Source organism: Solea solea, chromosome 21, assembly GCF_958295425.1.
Source record: "Solea solea chromosome 21, fSolSol10.1, whole genome shotgun sequence".
NCBI lineage: Eukaryota > Metazoa > Chordata > Actinopteri > Pleuronectiformes > Soleidae > Solea > Solea solea.
The window spans coordinates 15,313,068-15,331,664 of NC_081154.1; the positions used below are offsets into that span (position 1 = coordinate 15,313,068).

General features: G+C 39.8%; 1 protein-coding gene across 1 annotated transcript in view; it reads right to left on the reverse strand.

Annotated features, from left to right (window-relative positions):
• afap1l2 (actin filament associated protein 1-like 2) overlaps positions 1 to 12,013 on the reverse strand; it is a 51,101-nt gene extending 39,088 nt beyond the window's left edge. The window contains exon 1 of the mRNA XM_058621032.1: positions 11,767 to 12,013. Coding sequence (XP_058477015.1) covers positions 11,767 to 11,782 — 16 coding nt within the window. The 5' untranslated portion in view covers positions 11,783 to 12,013. The remainder of the gene's footprint in view (positions 1 to 11,766) is intronic.
• Between the last annotated feature and the right edge of the window lie 6,584 nt (positions 12,014 to 18,597).

The following is an 18,597-nucleotide window of genomic DNA, read 5'->3' on the forward strand; positions in this document are numbered from 1 at the left end:
ATTATTCTCACACAACTGTACTGGGTGGAATATAATCTGAAGTGAAGCTACTTGCTGCCACAACTGCGAAGAAAAATACAAATTTGTGTCTGGAGCAAGTAACGACCGTTCGTGACGTCACCCTGACAAATCTCAACTTCTGAAGCCTTGCATCGACTAGTTACTTCTAAATGGCAACATCATTTACAAAATTGACACCATGTTGTATTTAAGAACTAATTGAGATCATTAACTCATCAGGAAAATGTTTACTGACATTATAAATCATAGACTTCTTACAATCACCGGATTCGCCCCCTAGGGGTTATTCAGTATATTCTTAGTTCGTCATTAGCATCAGGTGGTCTATGGTAATCCAACACATTCATTTTTAACAACACCAATGAACAACCCAGTATGTATCAACTATTCTGATCCATATAGAAGAAATAAACAATCCGCACCATGTATGTTATATTTAGACTTTTTGGATCAAATTGGAATATTATTTTTTTCAATAAGGGATCCAGCGAGTTTGACTAGTATCAAATCAATACCTTATATTGGCACATGCCTAATAATTGTACTATCTCTCTCTGTGTTTTCCGTTTGTTCTCTCTGAGTAAAAGGGGCAAACGTCAACTATTTGTGTCCCAAATAGTTACAGTTTGGTCACTGTTGTAAAAAGCAACTAAGGACACATTCTTAGGATTCTTCTGATGTATACATCACTCCTTCCCCATCTGTCTACTTTCAAAACTCCTCAATTCCCAACATACCATGTATTTATGGGCAACCCATGACCTAGAAGAAAGGAATTGGGCTTTTAATTAGAGGGTTGCCAGTTTAAACGGTATGGGGTGAAGGGCTGGGGTGCCCCTGAGCAAGGATTAAATGCAGAGGTCAAATTCACTATCAATAATTGCTGTTTTCTGCAAAAAAAGAACTCATTTCATGGAAATGTCCAGTTTTTCACTGTTGCAACATTTCCAATGATCTCCAGACTTTGATGCGTAACCAGTAAAATGGGTGGAGAATGGAAGAAAAACAAAAGTGAGATGAAATGTGAAATCAAAGCTGAGTATTGCTTCAGTGTGATGATGCAACAATGGTCGCTGAAATGTAAGCTGGGCCCCTCTTGCTTGTTCAGCTTGGAGCTGCCGGTTGAGGTCGGTTTGGGACACTTCCTTTGCTCTCTGAATCACAGAGTCATATTTTGGGATGTGGTGCAGATGTTGAAAATAGACGCAGATGTGCTCATAAGGTTTTCCTCACGTCTGTGAGTGAGTGCTACATTTACTGAGCGGGCTCCTTCCGCCTGCGTGTGCACCAGTGTTTATTTTCATTATATATCTCATATAATGACAAGAGGTTAGGGGAAGGCATTTCTGTATAGAGTTGGTATATTCTGTGTGTGTGTGTGTGTGTTTTCTCCTGGAATTCCAGCTTCCTCCCACATTCCAAAGACATGCAGATTGAGGTTAGGTTAATTGGAGACTAAATTAACCATAGGTGTGAATGTAGACATGAGTGGTTGTTTGTGTCAGTATGTTGGCGTAACCACTGGCGACAAACGTAGTGTGCATTATTGTGTCATGTTGGGAAGAAAAGGGAAAAAAAAAACAGGCCATGGATACATTTGGAGGAGGTGCACATTTATTTTCAAGCCTGGCAGAGAAAAGTAAACAACAAAATCCTTCAATGACTTGAGCTGCTGGGAGTGAAGACACTCATAGGGATTCAATATAACTTCTGACTCTAACTTTGGTTTAACGTTACCAACAAAAACTTAACGTGTAATAATGTCATTGTGCTTTAAGAACAAATGTTTCTGTCCCAAATAGAGTGTATTTGAAGAAACTCATCAAAACTATACTCAAAAAAGTAGATTTGCCTTATTAAAGAGGGGGAAAAAAACAAGAAGACTGGGCTATAAATAGTCCTTCAAACTACAAGATAATAAAATATGATGCAGGGTTCATATGAGTGCTTGTATTCTTACATTTGAAATGCTTACATTTTAATGTTGTGACAGTGACAAACACCATTTTGGTTGTTTATGGCATAACAAAATCTCTTTTATTATGATATACAACAAGTCAAATATTAATTGTGCATATGAATGTACAATTAACGTAAGCTGTTTGGAAAAGGTGCAAAGGTTGACATTGAAAGCGCTTAAAAAGTGCTTAAATTTGAACTTGGAAACGGTTTATATACCCTGATGATGTCTCACTTTGTTCATGTAATTTAGTAATTCACATTTTCAATCATATGTTGTGTTTACAAAGAGAAAACCTCTCAGTTATGTAACACAATGATGTTGTTGCATGTAGAGCTTTTTACAATTATAGTAATAATGTCATTTATTTGAGCGATGACATGATATTTTGAATTTGGTCCATGAATAATAAGTTTATTTGAACTGTTAAATAGCAAGCGATCATTCTTTTTGTGGATTGTTCTTCGGTAACAGGGACAAAAAAAGTACAATTTGAATTGATTGCACTGCATTGTTGTTGCACTACATAAAGTGGACGTGGGTTGTTAGAGGTTTTGGAGACTTTTCAGGAGCCTCAACTCTCTGCAGTTTGGACATTTGTAAATATATTGTTTTACTTTGTAGGTGCTCAATCAGCAATTTATGCATTTCAAAACTACATAATCTAATAACTTTAAAATAAAATGCATCAAAAGATAAATATTTTCTCTAGTGCATGCAGCAAGTGTTTTGTAAATGAATGAATGATGAATTTGACACTTTATATGAATGTGATTTCGGCTTTTTTTTTGACTCCCTTGCAACAGTTAAAGACAACATATTGCACTTGACATCTTTAAAAGACAAACAAAAAGTTGATCTGTGTGAGTAATATAGAGCTTGAGCTACACTAATGATATATAAAAGAAACCTGTTATCGGTAACAGACGCTGCACTCACATTTATGCTTCACAAATTGCCCAGAAATATTTCAACTTTCCAAACTGTGGCCAATCAAATCAAATTATACAAGTATTCCAACACAGATTCTGGCCAATCAAATCTCATTTGTGCACGTTTTAAAGATTTTCATCATGTGACTGAGTTACAACTACACTCAAAGGGAAGTGGTGGCAATAAAAATAGGAACCAGTGACCAACAAAAAAAAAGCTTGGACGCCCACGACGTTTTTAACAACATTACAGATTTAAGGTGTTTCTGTTTGAGCAGACAAAAAAAAACACAACACAACAACCTGTCAGAAACAGAACTTTCTTCATTTCACTCATTCAGAGCAAACTTCACTGAGTGACCTCAGGTCATTTTTAAAGTTTGAGTAGAAGGAGGAGCCATGTATGACTGGTTTGTTCCAGACTTGCCCCGCTCCGGTGATAGCGGCAGATAACTGGCTGATGCAGCGCCTGAAGGAAAGCATTGAGCATCGGCGTGATTTGTTTTTGAGCTGTATTGGCAGACGATTGTCCGTCTCCCTGCAGCCCACTGGGTTCAGCTGTGGGGCAAGGCCTTTTTGGACATGGACAGATTAGTCCAAGCTGTGTTTTGCTGTTATTGCCATAGAAACGTGACGAGAGAAACAGCAAGTGTCAAGCTGATGATTTCAGAAAGGGCTGTGTGTGTGTGTGTGTGATAGCACCAAAGAAGTGAAGAGGGAAAGAAGTAGTCAGAGTGACAGGAAAAGGTCTTGCAGCAGCAGTGTGCAGCACTTTCTGGGGAGCAATGGGGGGTTGGGTGCCCTGCTCAGGGGCAGGATTGAACCAGCAACCTTCCAGTTACGAGCCCAGTTTCTTTCCTCACGGTCATGGGCTGCTAAGATAGCCTTTTCCAACAAGACACAAGTTTGAGTAACTTAGTTAATTACTCGATCCCCAGATCCCCAAGAAACACAAGAGGTGTTGGGCAATTTCTGCCTCGACCACTACTCCAATCAGGACATTGGAGCTGCTGATGTTAAGGGAACTTAGGTCAATCCAGATGAAGACTTGAAGTAACTGACAGTGGCAGTAAAAATGATTGATTTGCTCTATGAAATTTGGAGTGAGGTCTGAATTGTTTACAAAAAGCGACGTAAACTTCACTTCCTGTTGGAAAAGGCTGTCTAATGGTAAAGATAAAGCTGAGAACATAGTCTGTGCAATAACACCACAGTGATAAACTCATCAGTCCCAGTGTGTCTCTGTCATCTGTCTCTTTTTCCTCTTATTGTCTTAGTCATCCCCCACTTTTTATGGCAGTCTGAACGAGGCCAAACGTCCGTTCCCTTTAGGTATTTGGTTTTTTTCTGAATCCTAATGCTGCCCCTCCTATCTGCACTCGTTTCACTTCTCTAAACCACAGCTCTGTACATTCCTGACTGCATTGGTGTACCTTTAAGATCCATCACGCCGCTCTACCTTTGTTTGAAGATCCTTGTGTGTGTGTCACAAACTACAGCCTCTGTGTACAGTTGTAGACACACTGACAACCTGATTGATTGACAAGCGGGTTTGACTTTATGATGTTCAGAGGTGGTGCTCAGAGCCTTATGGGTTATGATGCTAAATGTACAATGGGTGAGACTGTATATGTAAAGGTCTTTAAAGGATAAAAGAAACTATGTGTGATGTCATTTGAGGTGAGAAAGATGTCATCATTAAGCTGTCAGGAAGTGTGTTCACACACAGGAGGTTTTCCATTCTCTAGTTTTAACAAAGACAAATTTTCTTACACTGTTTGTGACTTGTGTTCGACCGGTGATGAGGAATTAATCGGTGAAATCATTTGCTGTATGTTAGTGTGAAATGAGAACCTGCTGTCTGGTCATGACCACTTTTTCTTCATTTCTTTTTCCTTTTTTTGTTTTTGTTTTGGTGGATGGAACACAACATACTCCAGCTATGACACAGTTAAATATTAACCAGATTTGGCCAATTAAAGGAGACAACATGAAAAGAGATAGAGGAGTCAGCGTCATATGAGGAGAAAGAGGAGAAAAAAAGGAATCGATGGAGCAGAGTTGCAGCAAATGAGCCACAGACTGAAGCCATAACTGTACAGTAGTGAAAACAGAAAGCAGGGAAGGCAGTTAGTTTCACTTCACCCGACACTAACCAAGTCTGTCTTTAAATCTGAGCCATCTCCATCACACTGACTCTTATTTTGAGCAACTTTGTCGGGATTAGGATGCAGAGCATGTTACTGCAGCATAAGATGAAGGATTTATACTCTGCGTGTTTGTGTGTGTTCTTGTATTTGTTGCCTCTTTATGTCCAGTAGTCTTCATGGAGACCAAAACCTGGTCCTAATGCTAATGCAAAACCTAATTTTTGAGGAACTGGTTATGTTTAGGTCTAAGATTTGAATGTGTTTAGCTTAAGTTTAGGCTTAGGCATTAACTGACGATGGTTAAGGTTTTGGATAAGGCTTGCCAAATGAATGTAATTCAATGCAGCGTCCTAAGAAGAATAGCTGCACAAACCTGAGTGTGTGTGTGTGTGTGATTGTGTGTGTGAGATGAGGGAAGTGAAAAAAGGAGCACAGTGAATGAAAGTGAAGCTGAAGTAGTAAATAAATCAAATCAGTTCACTTATTTATAGATGTGGTAGCAATCAGACTAAACTTTTTCACTAATATTAACCTATTCATATTTTCTTTATTTTTTTACATGTTTCCTCATATTTATAATTGACATGTACACACACTGGCGCCGACTGCCGACTCAATGTGTGCTCCAGTTTTAAATTCACTGGAATGTTAACTATGATGAGGGCAACATTAGATAGGACACAAGACAGCTGTGGGACAAACGTCAACAACAACACTCTTCATTAAAGTCAAATGGGGACTCAAAAGGAAAGTGAAAGTTGTTTTCATTAGTATTTCTGCAGTTACCAAACTAAGAGGTGTCACTGTCTTATAGACATACAGTGAGATAAGATACATAAGAAATGATACAGTTTCCCTTTGTTTGACATCAACTTTTATTGTTTTGGTTTTACAGTAACTTCATTTTGGTAGTTTGAGTCTCACAGATGTCAATTATCAGCAGTTGTTTTTAAGCCAAAGAAACTTGGATAAAAAGACTTCCTGCTGAGCTTCATACAGCAAATGGACAATATGGGGACCTGGGAACCGTACAAATCAAACACACCCACCAGATCACATGATCAATCTATGAACTGAAAGTGATCGCCACTAAGGAAGTCAGCAAATGTAAAAACCTTCTTCGATACCTGCTTTATTTAATTTAGACGTTAATATAACTTTGTTATGGTCATCTTGATCGTTTATCATCATATACGTGCTGCCATATTTATGTGTCGTCATCAAATATGTTTTCCGTTGACAAAAACAGATAGAAAAATGTCCTTTTTACGTAGCTGCAGAACGTAAACTTCAGAGGTAATCTGAGTCCATACTAATACACCTAAAAACTAGGGATGAGCTGATACGATAGTTAACAGTATTGGTCCAATACTGGTCAAAGTTACGCAGATACACAGTGTTGTGCATTGATACATGGATGTAATATCAAAAGTGAATGTTGGCTTAATGAGACAGAAAGTGACAGACTACAGGCGGCTGCTGACTAATGAAAACTACCCAACAATGCCACCTCAGAGTCAGCCACATAAAAGCTTCTCTGCTTGGTTATTATCCCACAGATAAGTGGCTGCAGGGAGAGTAGGAACTCGAGAGTGCAGATGTGTGCGATTTCAACAGTTTGAGCTCCTGAACTCCTGTTCTCAGCACCTATTCCTACAGGTTAGATTATGGGGGGGAAAAACACTGTACAAGTCTAATCCAGAAGATCTGTATCCAATAAACAAAGCAACGTTTGAAGAAAGACCCAGAGGGCGAACTGAGCCAAACTCACACTGAGCGCCCTGCTGCCACAGAGCAGGAAGACGGTCTTTCTTTTCATCATTTTTATAGCTCAGTCCAGCTTCCTGAATTACCTGCACTCCACTCACTCCCTGTTGACAAGAACCGCTCATGACACACATACACATGAACTGGCAGACTCCAATGCCAGTCCCAGCGACCTACATCTAAGCCTGTCTCTCATAGGAGAGCTCATGAGACTAAACCCACTGACTCTGTCACCCACTCATCCCGCACTGAGAAACTCACATTTTAAACATGACACCGGGACTGCAACTAATGATTATTTTCATGTTAATTAATCTGTAGATTATTTTCACCAATTAATCTTAAGCCTTAAAATGTCAGAAAAATTGTGAAAAAAAACAAAGACAATAGAATACTAATCCCCAAAATGATAATGTCCTCAAATGTCTTGTTTGGACCACAAACCATATATATATATATATTATAATTTTCCTGATTTATTTGTAACATGTAGCAAAAAATAATAATAAAAAAAATATATATTATTTAATATATTTAAATTTAAGATGCTGAAAAATCAGTGACATTGTTTTAATTATTAAGAAAACACAGATTAAAAAATGATCAAAATAGTGAGTGTTTGTTCTGCCGTTCATAAAACTTCTTCAGTACAAACAGTAACTGGTCAGATGCCTCTTCTAGTCATACATGTTATTTTGCCAGTAATAACTGGAGACACATCTGCACAGACAGTGAAACCATCACAGAGAATTCAACATAGACATGCCTCGACCAGAAACTCCATAATAACATGGAGAGAAAAAACAATCATTGCTGTGATGAAAAAAAAAGTGATGGAAGTGTCCCGACTTGTAAATAATAATATAGGACAGAAAACTTCAAAACACAATGCCACTGCTATTACCAGAGGCATTACAAACGTGTCTGTGTGTGTCCTCCCCATCATTATTCCCAGAGAATATTTACATGTATGTAATGCAAGAAGTCCTCCCCTGCTGTGCTGATTGTCAAACATGTCCGATCACCGTCCAAACAAAGGTCACTGAAACTCGAAACACCTCTGGGCCGTTTCACTAATCCAATCCCGGGTTTCTGGCAGAAGGTGTGAGAACCCAGTGACATGAGATGCTGGAGCGTTTCTCTGCTGTGAAAAACCTGCGTGAGTCACGTTTGAGAAGCACAGAGCACATCCAGAATACTAAACAATGCCTCTCCTTGTCATTGGCCTCCCTGAATTTTCCCAGGTTTCCCTTTACTGTACCCCTGGCCTCTGCTCGCTGCCCCCGGCTGTTAGTATCTGATTCAGTGTCCTGGTGCTGCTGCCAAAAGAGTAAACTCCTGTCCTTATTTCAGCTCGACATGACAGCTCCTTCTCTATCGTCAGTTTTCTCCTCTGCCACCATCTCTCATGACATGCTCATTGCTCACAATGTCACCAGTCGGTGAGTAAGGTATGTCTATGTTGAGATCAGGCATCTCACTGTCGTCTTTCATGCTTTCTGTTCACTTTGTCCCAACTGGATCCGTCCGTGTATGCTGAGATACTCGTCATTTATCAGGAATGGGCTTGGATATGTATTCAATTATTATTCAAAAAGGAATCTTGACGCCACAACACTGCCGTGGGCCTCACATGAGTGATGAGTTTTACCAGGGTCAGTGAATGCATCTCATTAGCTGCTCCTCTTCACAGCTCACAAATCCAAACACTGTGAGCCGCGCATTACTCACACTAGCTCTCATGCGCTGCAGTTTGCTTTGGTTTGGACAAGAGTGATGAGGTGGGGTGAGTGTTAAAGTGACAGAAATGACGTATTTTGGACAGATCCCACATGTGTAGAATTTCCTTATATCGTGGACATGTCTGGATGTAAACATCTACCTTAACACTGACCATCTCCTTTTCATGCATTCATCCCAGTAGAAGGATATTTAAATCTCTTTGTCTTATGAACCCAATCTCATCAAATGAATGAAGAATAGAAATTTGAAAAATGTAAATCTTCTCTATTTGTGGTCTTTATCTGCATATTTGTTTTTTTTGTAATGTACCAGACAGGGTTACTTGGGATTTCTGTAAAATCAGACACATTGGCTTTGGATTGATATTCCAGTGATGATCTGCCTCTTTTGTGTATCTCGTCTTGTGTTAACTTCCTGTTTTTACTTTGTGCGTATTCTGCCTACTTTTCCTTTACCTGCCCTGATTACCCACACCTGTTACCTATTAGTTTTCCCGTGTGTCACCTGCGTCTTGTCCTCTCCTCTAGTCTTTATGTTTCCACTTGCCCTTTGCCAGGTCTCCTCGGTCTGTTCCAGCTACCTTCTCGGTTTGTTTAGGCCTTCTCCACACAGAAACGGGGCTTTCCCCCAAACAATCTTTTTCTCTGTCATTTTTAAAAAAGTTTTCCATAAACACGGCACTGTTTCAAGAAATGTCTTCATCTGCACGAAATGACCCCAAAACGACTCTATATGCCAGGCCTGTGTGTGGCGCTGTAACGCGGCTATACACCAAAAACAGAAAAAAAGACATTGAGCATGCCGTGTGTAAAACATTTATTTATTATTATTTTTATTTTTTTTAAATAAAGCTTTAATCAAACGAGTATACATTACGATGTATACAATCTCCGAAACAGAGACACAATGAAGAAAGCCAGGGTGACTAAGGAAAGAAAATTTGGAGGAAGAGGATGACGACAATGACAACGATGAAGATAGTGACAGTGAATGCCAGCGCAAGACAGAGAGCGGACTATGACATCATCGTTTTCCCAAAGTAGCGTAATGGTTGTGCACATGCCAAAATGATAAAAAAGAAAACGTTGACTCATTCTCATGTGGACAGCCCAGCTTCTACCCTGTCTTCAGGTCCCTATACCTCAACTAAGTGATTTTATACATATCTGCACTTTGTATCCTCTTATTGTCCAGTCTCCAAACAACAATGATGTGATACCAGTGTTTTTAGTACTCAAATCCAGGACTTGTGACTCAACTAAGTCTCGAGAGCTGAAGACTCAGACTTGGACTCGGACCAATGACTGTAGAAGAACTTGGAATTTCGGGGACAAGGACACAGAGTTTCTTTATTTAATTAAAAAAATCTCTTTTGTTGTACGATTTTATAAACAGCTGCTGGAGCTTCCAAGTGCACCGAGAATTCTGAGCTGATGCACCTCGCCTAATGTGACGTGTTTCTGTCATTTTCCCACGGCCCATTCTCTGGGAATGACGGCGGGCTGATGAATGAGGTGAACAGAGACCCGCCCACTGCTAATGAGATCCCCCTCACAGAGAACACCTCTGCTTGCAACACAGGCTGTTTACGCAGAGGGAGTGTGGCAGTAAACAAACAGGCACATCCAGTCAGCAGGAGAATGTCGCAGCGTGATTGCCGTTTCCAGTTTGTCTGTCTCTGTTGGTCTCAAGTTGCCTCACACTGTTGCCTCACCACCTGTGAGCGAAGCTGAGATCTGATGCTGCACAATCGTGTTCCTCCTGAGTTACAAAGATAACTCGTCTCTCCTCTCTGACTCATCAAAGTGAGACACAATGTTTTTTCTACACTGATGTTCACACAGCAATTATTCTGCACTGACTTCTGAATTCCAAAAACTTTGTCTGTCCCGATTAAGGAAGCATTAAACTGGCCTTGTTCATCCCTCGTGGACAAATAACCGCAGGAATTTGAGGAATGCTCTGAGAACAATGTTGCTGCTATTGGGACTCATCGGTGACCACAGTGTAAAACTGCTCTACAGAGGCCGACAGAACTTGGAGGAGGAGAAGCAGCGAGGATTAAGACACATCTTCACATCTTTCACGAAGGGGATGGCCAGTCAAAGACACGCACAGTCACTGTGTCTGTCAACTGGTGGTTTATTTACTGTTCTGTCAAGACAGACAGCCTAACCCTCCTTTAAACCAGCAAATGGCTCTCAGTATTATCCGGTAAATGGTCTGTATGTACTGTGTGTAGCTCTTTTCTGGTCGTAATGACCACTCACAGCGGCTTTACACTACAGTTCTGCCATTCACACATTCACTCAGCACATCTATGTGCAGCGTTTTTTCTATCACACATCTTTCATACCCATTCACAGGCTGCCGGCTCCGCCGCAATGTGTCTTGCCCGAGGGAACATCAGCATGTAGACTAGCAGAGCCGGGAATCGAACCCACAACCTTCCAGTTGAAAGTCAAATTTTATTCTTAACCTTTGTTATTTATGCGTAATCTTATTTTCTATTGTTTCAAAATAAAATGTTAAGTTGTGTTACAAAATGTAATTTAAGGTCAAGTTGACTATTGTTTACTTTTACTTATCTGTAATATTAATTGCATGCTTGCCACTTGCCTTAAAATCACACTACATCAACATATTTGTTCATAAATATCACATTTATTTGAACAACAATGATTCAGTATCATTACATTATTTATAGTAATGGCGCTGTAATAGTAACATAACTAAAAATGTAAACTTTAGATTTAAATCAGTGTTAAACAACTGGACAAAAGTCAAAATTGCCTAATGAACTGTCAGTTTAATGTCCAATTCGTCACAATAAGTGTTGTTAAAGATAAGAAATGATTTCACATCACTTAGTGAGGGTATCATGTCACAATAGCTATTCAGAAATAAAAAAATAAATAAACATTTTATTTCCTTGGTGGTGGCGTTGTTACCAACATAAACAACCCAAACATCTGGCTGCTGGCAAACATGCGAGTGACTCGTATGCATCCAAAAACAATAAATGTCACGTGGATGTGGGAAGAAGCAGACACTTTTGGAGCATTTCTCACCAAACCTCAGTTGAAAACCCGTCATTTCTTTCCCTTTTTTCCTCACCAGGGTGCATTGTCAGCGATGAGCGCTCAGTGTCCTGTTATTGACACTAACTTGTAACTTGTAACAAACGTCTTACCTTTGTGCTTCTCCATTCTCTGACACGCGCAGTTTCACCTTCCACTCCCTCGCGCTAATATCCTCCGCTCATAAAAAGCCCAACAATCCCAACAAGAGCAAGAAAAAAAAAACTTTGCTGCTGACAAGTTCGTGAGTGACGGCACAGCGGCTTGTGCGGAATGCAGCAGCACCAGCAGCAGCAGCGGCGGCAGCGGCAGCAGCAGCAGCCCGGCGTTCCCTCCCTCACTCCCTCACACGCTCTGAGCACGGAACAACAGCGCTCCTCTCCTCTTCTTCCTCCTCATCTGCACCTCCTCCAACCAACCAGCAGCAGCAGCAGTAGTAGTAGTAGTGGCGTGGACCTGCTGCGTGGATGCCACCTGTGGACTTCCAGGTGTTCCTCTGAGCACATCTGGCCAAAGCCTTTAGCATCATTTCAAAACAATCAAGTGACGTCACGTAACCCTAACCCTAACCCTAACCCAAATGGACTGGCTGCTGCCTGGATTTTATTATAATGTCAAATTAAAATGAGAAATATAGTATATGTTTGCCTAATGTTATTAATTGTAGCAATATATTTGCCATAATTGCTATAAATGTATTATTTTTTTATGGTAAATGTTCTGTGTGGCCCACAAAACCAGCTATTTTCCTTTTTGTACCACCTGCTTCTGAAGTTGAAAAGCCCTTCTTTATAGGACCCTATCTCTACCTCCACTAATACTTGATTATTGTCAATATTTGATCATTCACACACACTGTGTGAAGACAGTGGCCAGAAATTGTTTTCAAGCTGCTGACATAATATTGTATGATCACCAGTGGGGCTGCAAAAATTAATGATCGATGACTGAACCAACTGCAACTGCAAGTATTTTGATCATCAGCTTTTCTTCTCTCTCTGGTTTCTCAGCTTCTTAAATGTGAATATTTTCTAGTTTCTTTTCTCCATATAACAAAAAAAGTAATTAAAACTCAAAGGTTTTAATCAACATTCAATATTTTTTTTGACATTTTCTGAGATTTTATGGCAGAAACAACTAATTTATTAATACAAATAAATTACGAATAAATTGATTATAGCTGAAAATAATTAGTTGCTGCTCTGATCACCAGGAACGTATCAAAAGTATCAAAAACTGTTGTGAGACATGTCAAGGACTCTTGAGGCCCCCTGGTGGCCACAGTGGCCCTTTGGGTCATACTGCAAACCAGCTTTGCATTTTAATGCCAATACCAAGGGGCCATTATATACAAAACACACCTAATTTTCTATTGAAGAAGAGCTGAAACTAGTGAGACCATTTACTTTATAGGAAAGTGCTTTCTGACATTATAAATTAAGTGAGAAGCAGGCTCATTTTCCCATAGACTTACATTCAGATGGCAACCAGAGTCGCCCCCTGGTGGCAATTCAATATGCTCATAAAGCCTGGTTGGCCTCAACCAGCCTACTTCTACTTTATGTGCAGTCTCCAATTCATGTTCATGCAAAAAAGAGTTTATTTTTATTTTTATTGTTGTTGACCAAAAATATGTGTCCATAATGACAAAAAAATTATTTTTTTTATTTATTATTTTATTTTACATTTGTTTGTGTACAATTAGCAGCATTTCTAATCTATGTTCCCATCATCCTTAAGCTTTCAGAAAATGTGCACAGACAAAATAATTACATAATAACATTACAACTAACAATTGGTTTTAAGGGTGAGGCAGATTATTGTAAAATCAACATGCAATTTGTTGTCTGCTAAAATTATTACACGTGATCACTGAATGATTTGGTATATTGGAGTAGAAATAGAGGAAATGGTGCCTGAGAACAGAAAAATTCCATAGTTATCTTGATATATACAAGGACTGAGAGTTCACCGCTGTACTTTTACAACCAACACCACCTTAACAACAGTGCATGACCCTGGGAGAGGCATGAGAGGAATGCAAAATTTATGTTAATACAACTATCTCCAGAGGATAATTACAATGCATGACTGATGGTTTTATCTTGTTATCGTGTGCACAGAGGCACACAGCTAATTCATTTAGGCCCCACTGCTGCAGTAAGCACAGTCTGAAAATATAGCCAGCATGTGGTCACGTGATGTTGGCCGCTGATGCATTTTGTGATTAGCCTTATCTGATTTGTGGTGTAATTTAAAGCTGTAGTGCATAACTTTTACTGTAGGTATACGTAATATTGTATATATATAAGTAATATACAGTATACGTATATATTTAAGGTAAAAACATGTTTTAAAGTTAGGCTGAGGTTAGGGTTATGTTCACGTTCATCTATCTATCTATCTATCTATCTATCTATCTATCTATCTATACATCTATCTATCTATATATCTGTCTATCTATCTATACGTCCATTCATCCATCCAGCCTACCTACCTACCTACCTACCTACCCCCCTTCCTACCTTCCTTCCTTCCTTCCTTCAGATAGGTAGGTAGGTAGGTAGGTAGGTAGGTTGGATGGACGGACGTATAGATAGATAGATAGATGAACGTGAACATAAACCTAACCCTAACCTCAACTAACTTTAAAACATGTTTTCACCTTAAATTTAAGTAATTTACATCATGGGGTCTGTGTAAACAGATTTAGGTACTCACAACATAAGGAATACCATGTACACACACACACTCTCTCACCCCCCTCCCGTGTGTGTGTGTGTGTGTGTGTGTGTTTCGGTATTTGGGGGAATTTACACAGGCTATAAAAGCTACAAATTCCATTGGACATTTTCTCATGTGAAACTACACAGTTGTGGGTCAACTTGAACTCTCAGTGATGTGTGTGTTGTCATCATCCTTCTCCTTTGTAGTACCTGAGCAAGTGTTAATAAAGTGTTTGTTTTTTTATAAGGACCTGATAATATCTAAGACTGGAGAATAATGTAAATCAGAGGCGGAGACCAAACAGACCAGGAAGAATGATTAAAATGGCTGATACAAGTAAAATATGGTGCCACGAGATGCCGCTGACAAGCATCAGCTGAGTTTGCACATCTCTCCCTCAGGCTGTTTCAAATCTCTCGAGCAGCCATAGCAAACACTCAGAACCTTTTTGATACTATGGAGAAGACACACACACACACACACACACACTCAAACACTTTGCCTGACGTCCACGTGCATTCCCGACAGCTCAGTGCTTCACAAATGACCGAGGGACTGAACCAGACGTCAGGAGGACTTCTTAAGATCCATTTGAAATTGTACTTGTCAGCCAGTGAAGCCAATAATGTGAGCTCATTTGGATTCTAAAAAGGCTCAGAGGTGCACTTTGAATAACCCATAAAGCTGCACTGGAGCTGCGTTGTGATTTGACCGACTCACACAACAGGAAGTTTGGTGTTGATGAGAGAGTCTAAATCAATGAATTTTTCAGCAGGGACATTTCAAGGGATTTTGGGGACCTGAGGCAAAAGGGACCTGGGGGGCTCTACATCAAACTAAAAAAGATAACACAATTAATCTCTTTCTTGCCTTTGTCATTGCTTGTTTTATATGTTGGCAAATGATGAAGGATTTAAATAGAATAAAGATTAAAATGATTCAGAATCATTAAAGAGGAAAGCAGCTTAATTAAAGAATAAGAATTAGCCAAAAGGAGACAGTGCCATCCAGTCATGATGACATGCATACAAATCTGAACTCCTGTTTTAAAGCCTTGAGATTTGCAATTTGACCCACAACAAGATTGAGATTTTAGATTTTGCAACCAGAAGTTCACAGGTGTCGCCCGCAACCAGGCTGTCAACAGTGTCCACTCACATGTGCCATGCTGTATTCTCTATTTTCCTCAAAATGTGAACATAATTTACAAAATTGACATAATATGCTATTGAAGAAGACCTGAAACCATTGGGCCATTAACTTCTCAGGAAAATGTTTACTGATGAATCAGATAAATCATGTGAAAGATGAACAAATTTGCACATAGACTCCCATTCAAACGGACTTCTTTTTGTCACCCCTGGTTGCTATGCAGTATTTTTGCAATATATTCTCATTTTTGGGTCGTCATCTTCCAACAAACCAGTAAGACTACGTCCAACTTTAATTTACAGTCTATGTTTTCAACCATGTCGTGATTACGGACTATTTTTGGAGTCAATTACACCCAAAAATAGTTTTAGTTGTTGACTAATGCAATCAGCTATAGTGAGGCCCCGGGCAATTATCTACTGTGTCCTGTTGCAACACCCTTGATTGTCAGCAGGGACTGTGTTGAATATGCACATGGTGAGTGGTTTTGTTACTAGAGTTTGAGTCTTATTTTATTCTTCACTCAGCATTTGTGTCCATCTGCAGATTATATCTCCTAACTTATTTAAATTCGAAAAATCTATTTAAATAATACTCATTTAAATAAGTGATACACAGAAACATTTTAAAAAGACAAAGCATCAGTGTTTCCACTTGTGGCTTTTGTAACAAATGCTGACCCAGTATTTATTTAATGCAGCCGAATGGTTCCTTTAAGTCTTCAGTGTTTGTCAGAATCACTTTGTCTGCCACACGGTTTCATACAAGTTGGGTAATTGTGGGATTATTGGTGGAATTTTGATTTCCTGACTAAAATACATCAAGTCTGTTCTGTTCTGGTATGTATCTGCATTTCTTCGGCTTCATCAGTGGGTGGAGTTGTCCTCGCCTGACCTTTTTAGAGTGCTTGGTAAAAAAAAAAAAAAAAAAAAATTCAAGTGAGACCACCTTGAAGTAAAAAGTTTCCAAGAAACTTTCCAAAAATGCACTTTCTTCCTCAATATTTTGCAGTTGTTGTCATGCACACATTTAAAAGGAAATCTGTGAACAAGTCTGCCTCCTTGTTACAGCCTGTCTCACTTGGGACAAGGTTAAAATGAAGACTTGATGAAACCAGAAGTTCACAGCTGTCAATCACACTGGTGTGCAGTCATATGTGCCGTGCTTTATCGTCTATTTTTCTCTAAATAGGAACATCCATCCATCCATCCATCCATCTATCCACTTGAGTCTTTGTGCCAATCCCAGCTGAAAAACAACCAAAACAAACAACCATTCGCTCTCACACTCAATTTAGAGTGTCCAACTTAACTTCTGCATGTTTTTGGACTGTGGGAGGAAACCGGAGTACCCGGAGAAAACCCACCCAGGCAGAACATGCAAACTCCATGCAGAAAGGCCCTAGTTCCAACTGGGTCACAAACCCTGGTCTTTTTGCAACAGTGCTAACAACTTGCCATCTTTTACAGCAAAGGTTCTTGGCCTTGAACCTGTATCAATGAGACTGCAACACATGACATCATTTTTTTCTCTCCCCTTATTCATAAAAGTCTTGAGTGAATGCTGAAAGGATGAATGCGAGTCAGGCATGAGGGGGTCAGTGTGAATTCAAAACAAGGGTGGTCTGGCCTTTCTCTCCTCCACTTTGTCCACAGCAAAAGAACTGTCTTGTTAATCCAACAGGGAAATTCCTACTGTGCAGCAGACCTTTGGAAACTCCTGGCACCGCGGGAGGTTTCAGGTCCTGAATGTTCAGATTTGGGTGATTTAGGGCTCCTGTGTGTGTGTGTGTGTGTGTGGTATTCGAATATAGAAGTGTTACAAGTTGAAAACGGGGTCAGACAGATACTTGAACTTTATTAAAGTGTGTGTTTGAATCAAAGGTGTGACTGTAGACTGGGCTTCTCTTTTCTGCTGATGGCTGGAGCACAAAGAGCATTCCTCTGCTGTGAATCACAGGACAAAGGTCACCGACTCAACTCTATATTAGCACTGGACCCTCTCTGATTCTGAGGACTCTCCCATGTTGTCACACACACACACACATATAGACAGACACCACCACCAGTCTCTGAAAAGAGACCTCCCATTTATTTAGGCATTTTCATCTAATCCGGCCTAAACTGTGCTCCGTGTCTGGGAATTTCCAAAGAAAGTGAAATCCACTGACTGTGCTGCACCTCCCTGTTGTTTTAAGAACATTTAGACCAAGAATGCGGAGGGTTCTGCCTTCAGACACTTTGTAAAGATGATGCCTGTTTCACTCCTGTGGTGTGTGTGTGTGTGTGTGTGTGTGTGTGTGTGTGTGTGCGTGCACCTGACTAAACGCCAACAGGCTCTCCTGTGGCTAAGGTAGAGGAGTGTTAAGTCATAGCTAAATAATATTGTTCTTAGTTCTTGTGTGATCAGGTTCACCATAACCTCTGTGGAAGATAAACAGTGGTTCTTCAGATTTCAGATTGTACGCGGATGACTCATGTGGAGGCTGAGAAAATGCTGAGGGAGGATACGAGGCCTTTTCCTGCCAGGTGTGGTGTGTTTAGGGAACACTGGGTGGGATTTTGGTGGTGAGAAGAGCACAGTCCTGTCTTATTAAGACTCTAATGATTCACTAAATACACAATATTTTAATGTTGAGTATTAGAGTCTGTGGGAGGCAAAATGTGACCACAAAACAGACTCCAATGACTTAGAACGTCCATCCATCCTCATACATGTCACTTGAATGTACAGGTGTAAACAACATCAAGAACTACTACTTCAATATTAATGATGATAATAATATTTATAAAAAGAATAGTGATACTGTGCTACATGCTATTGCAGTGGCAAACATTGTAGCCTCACAGCAGGAAGGTCACCTGTTCAGATCCCAAAGGTCTCTCTCTGTGTGGAGTTTACATGTGCAAGAGTCAGTTGTTGTTGGACCAGTGACCTGTCCAGGGTGTACCCCACATTTTGCCCCGGGATTGGCTCCACCTGAACATGCATCCTTCAAGTTGGGGATAAAGTGTTAAAAAACAAATGGATATTAGTCATAATAATTAATAATAAATGGAAAAAAT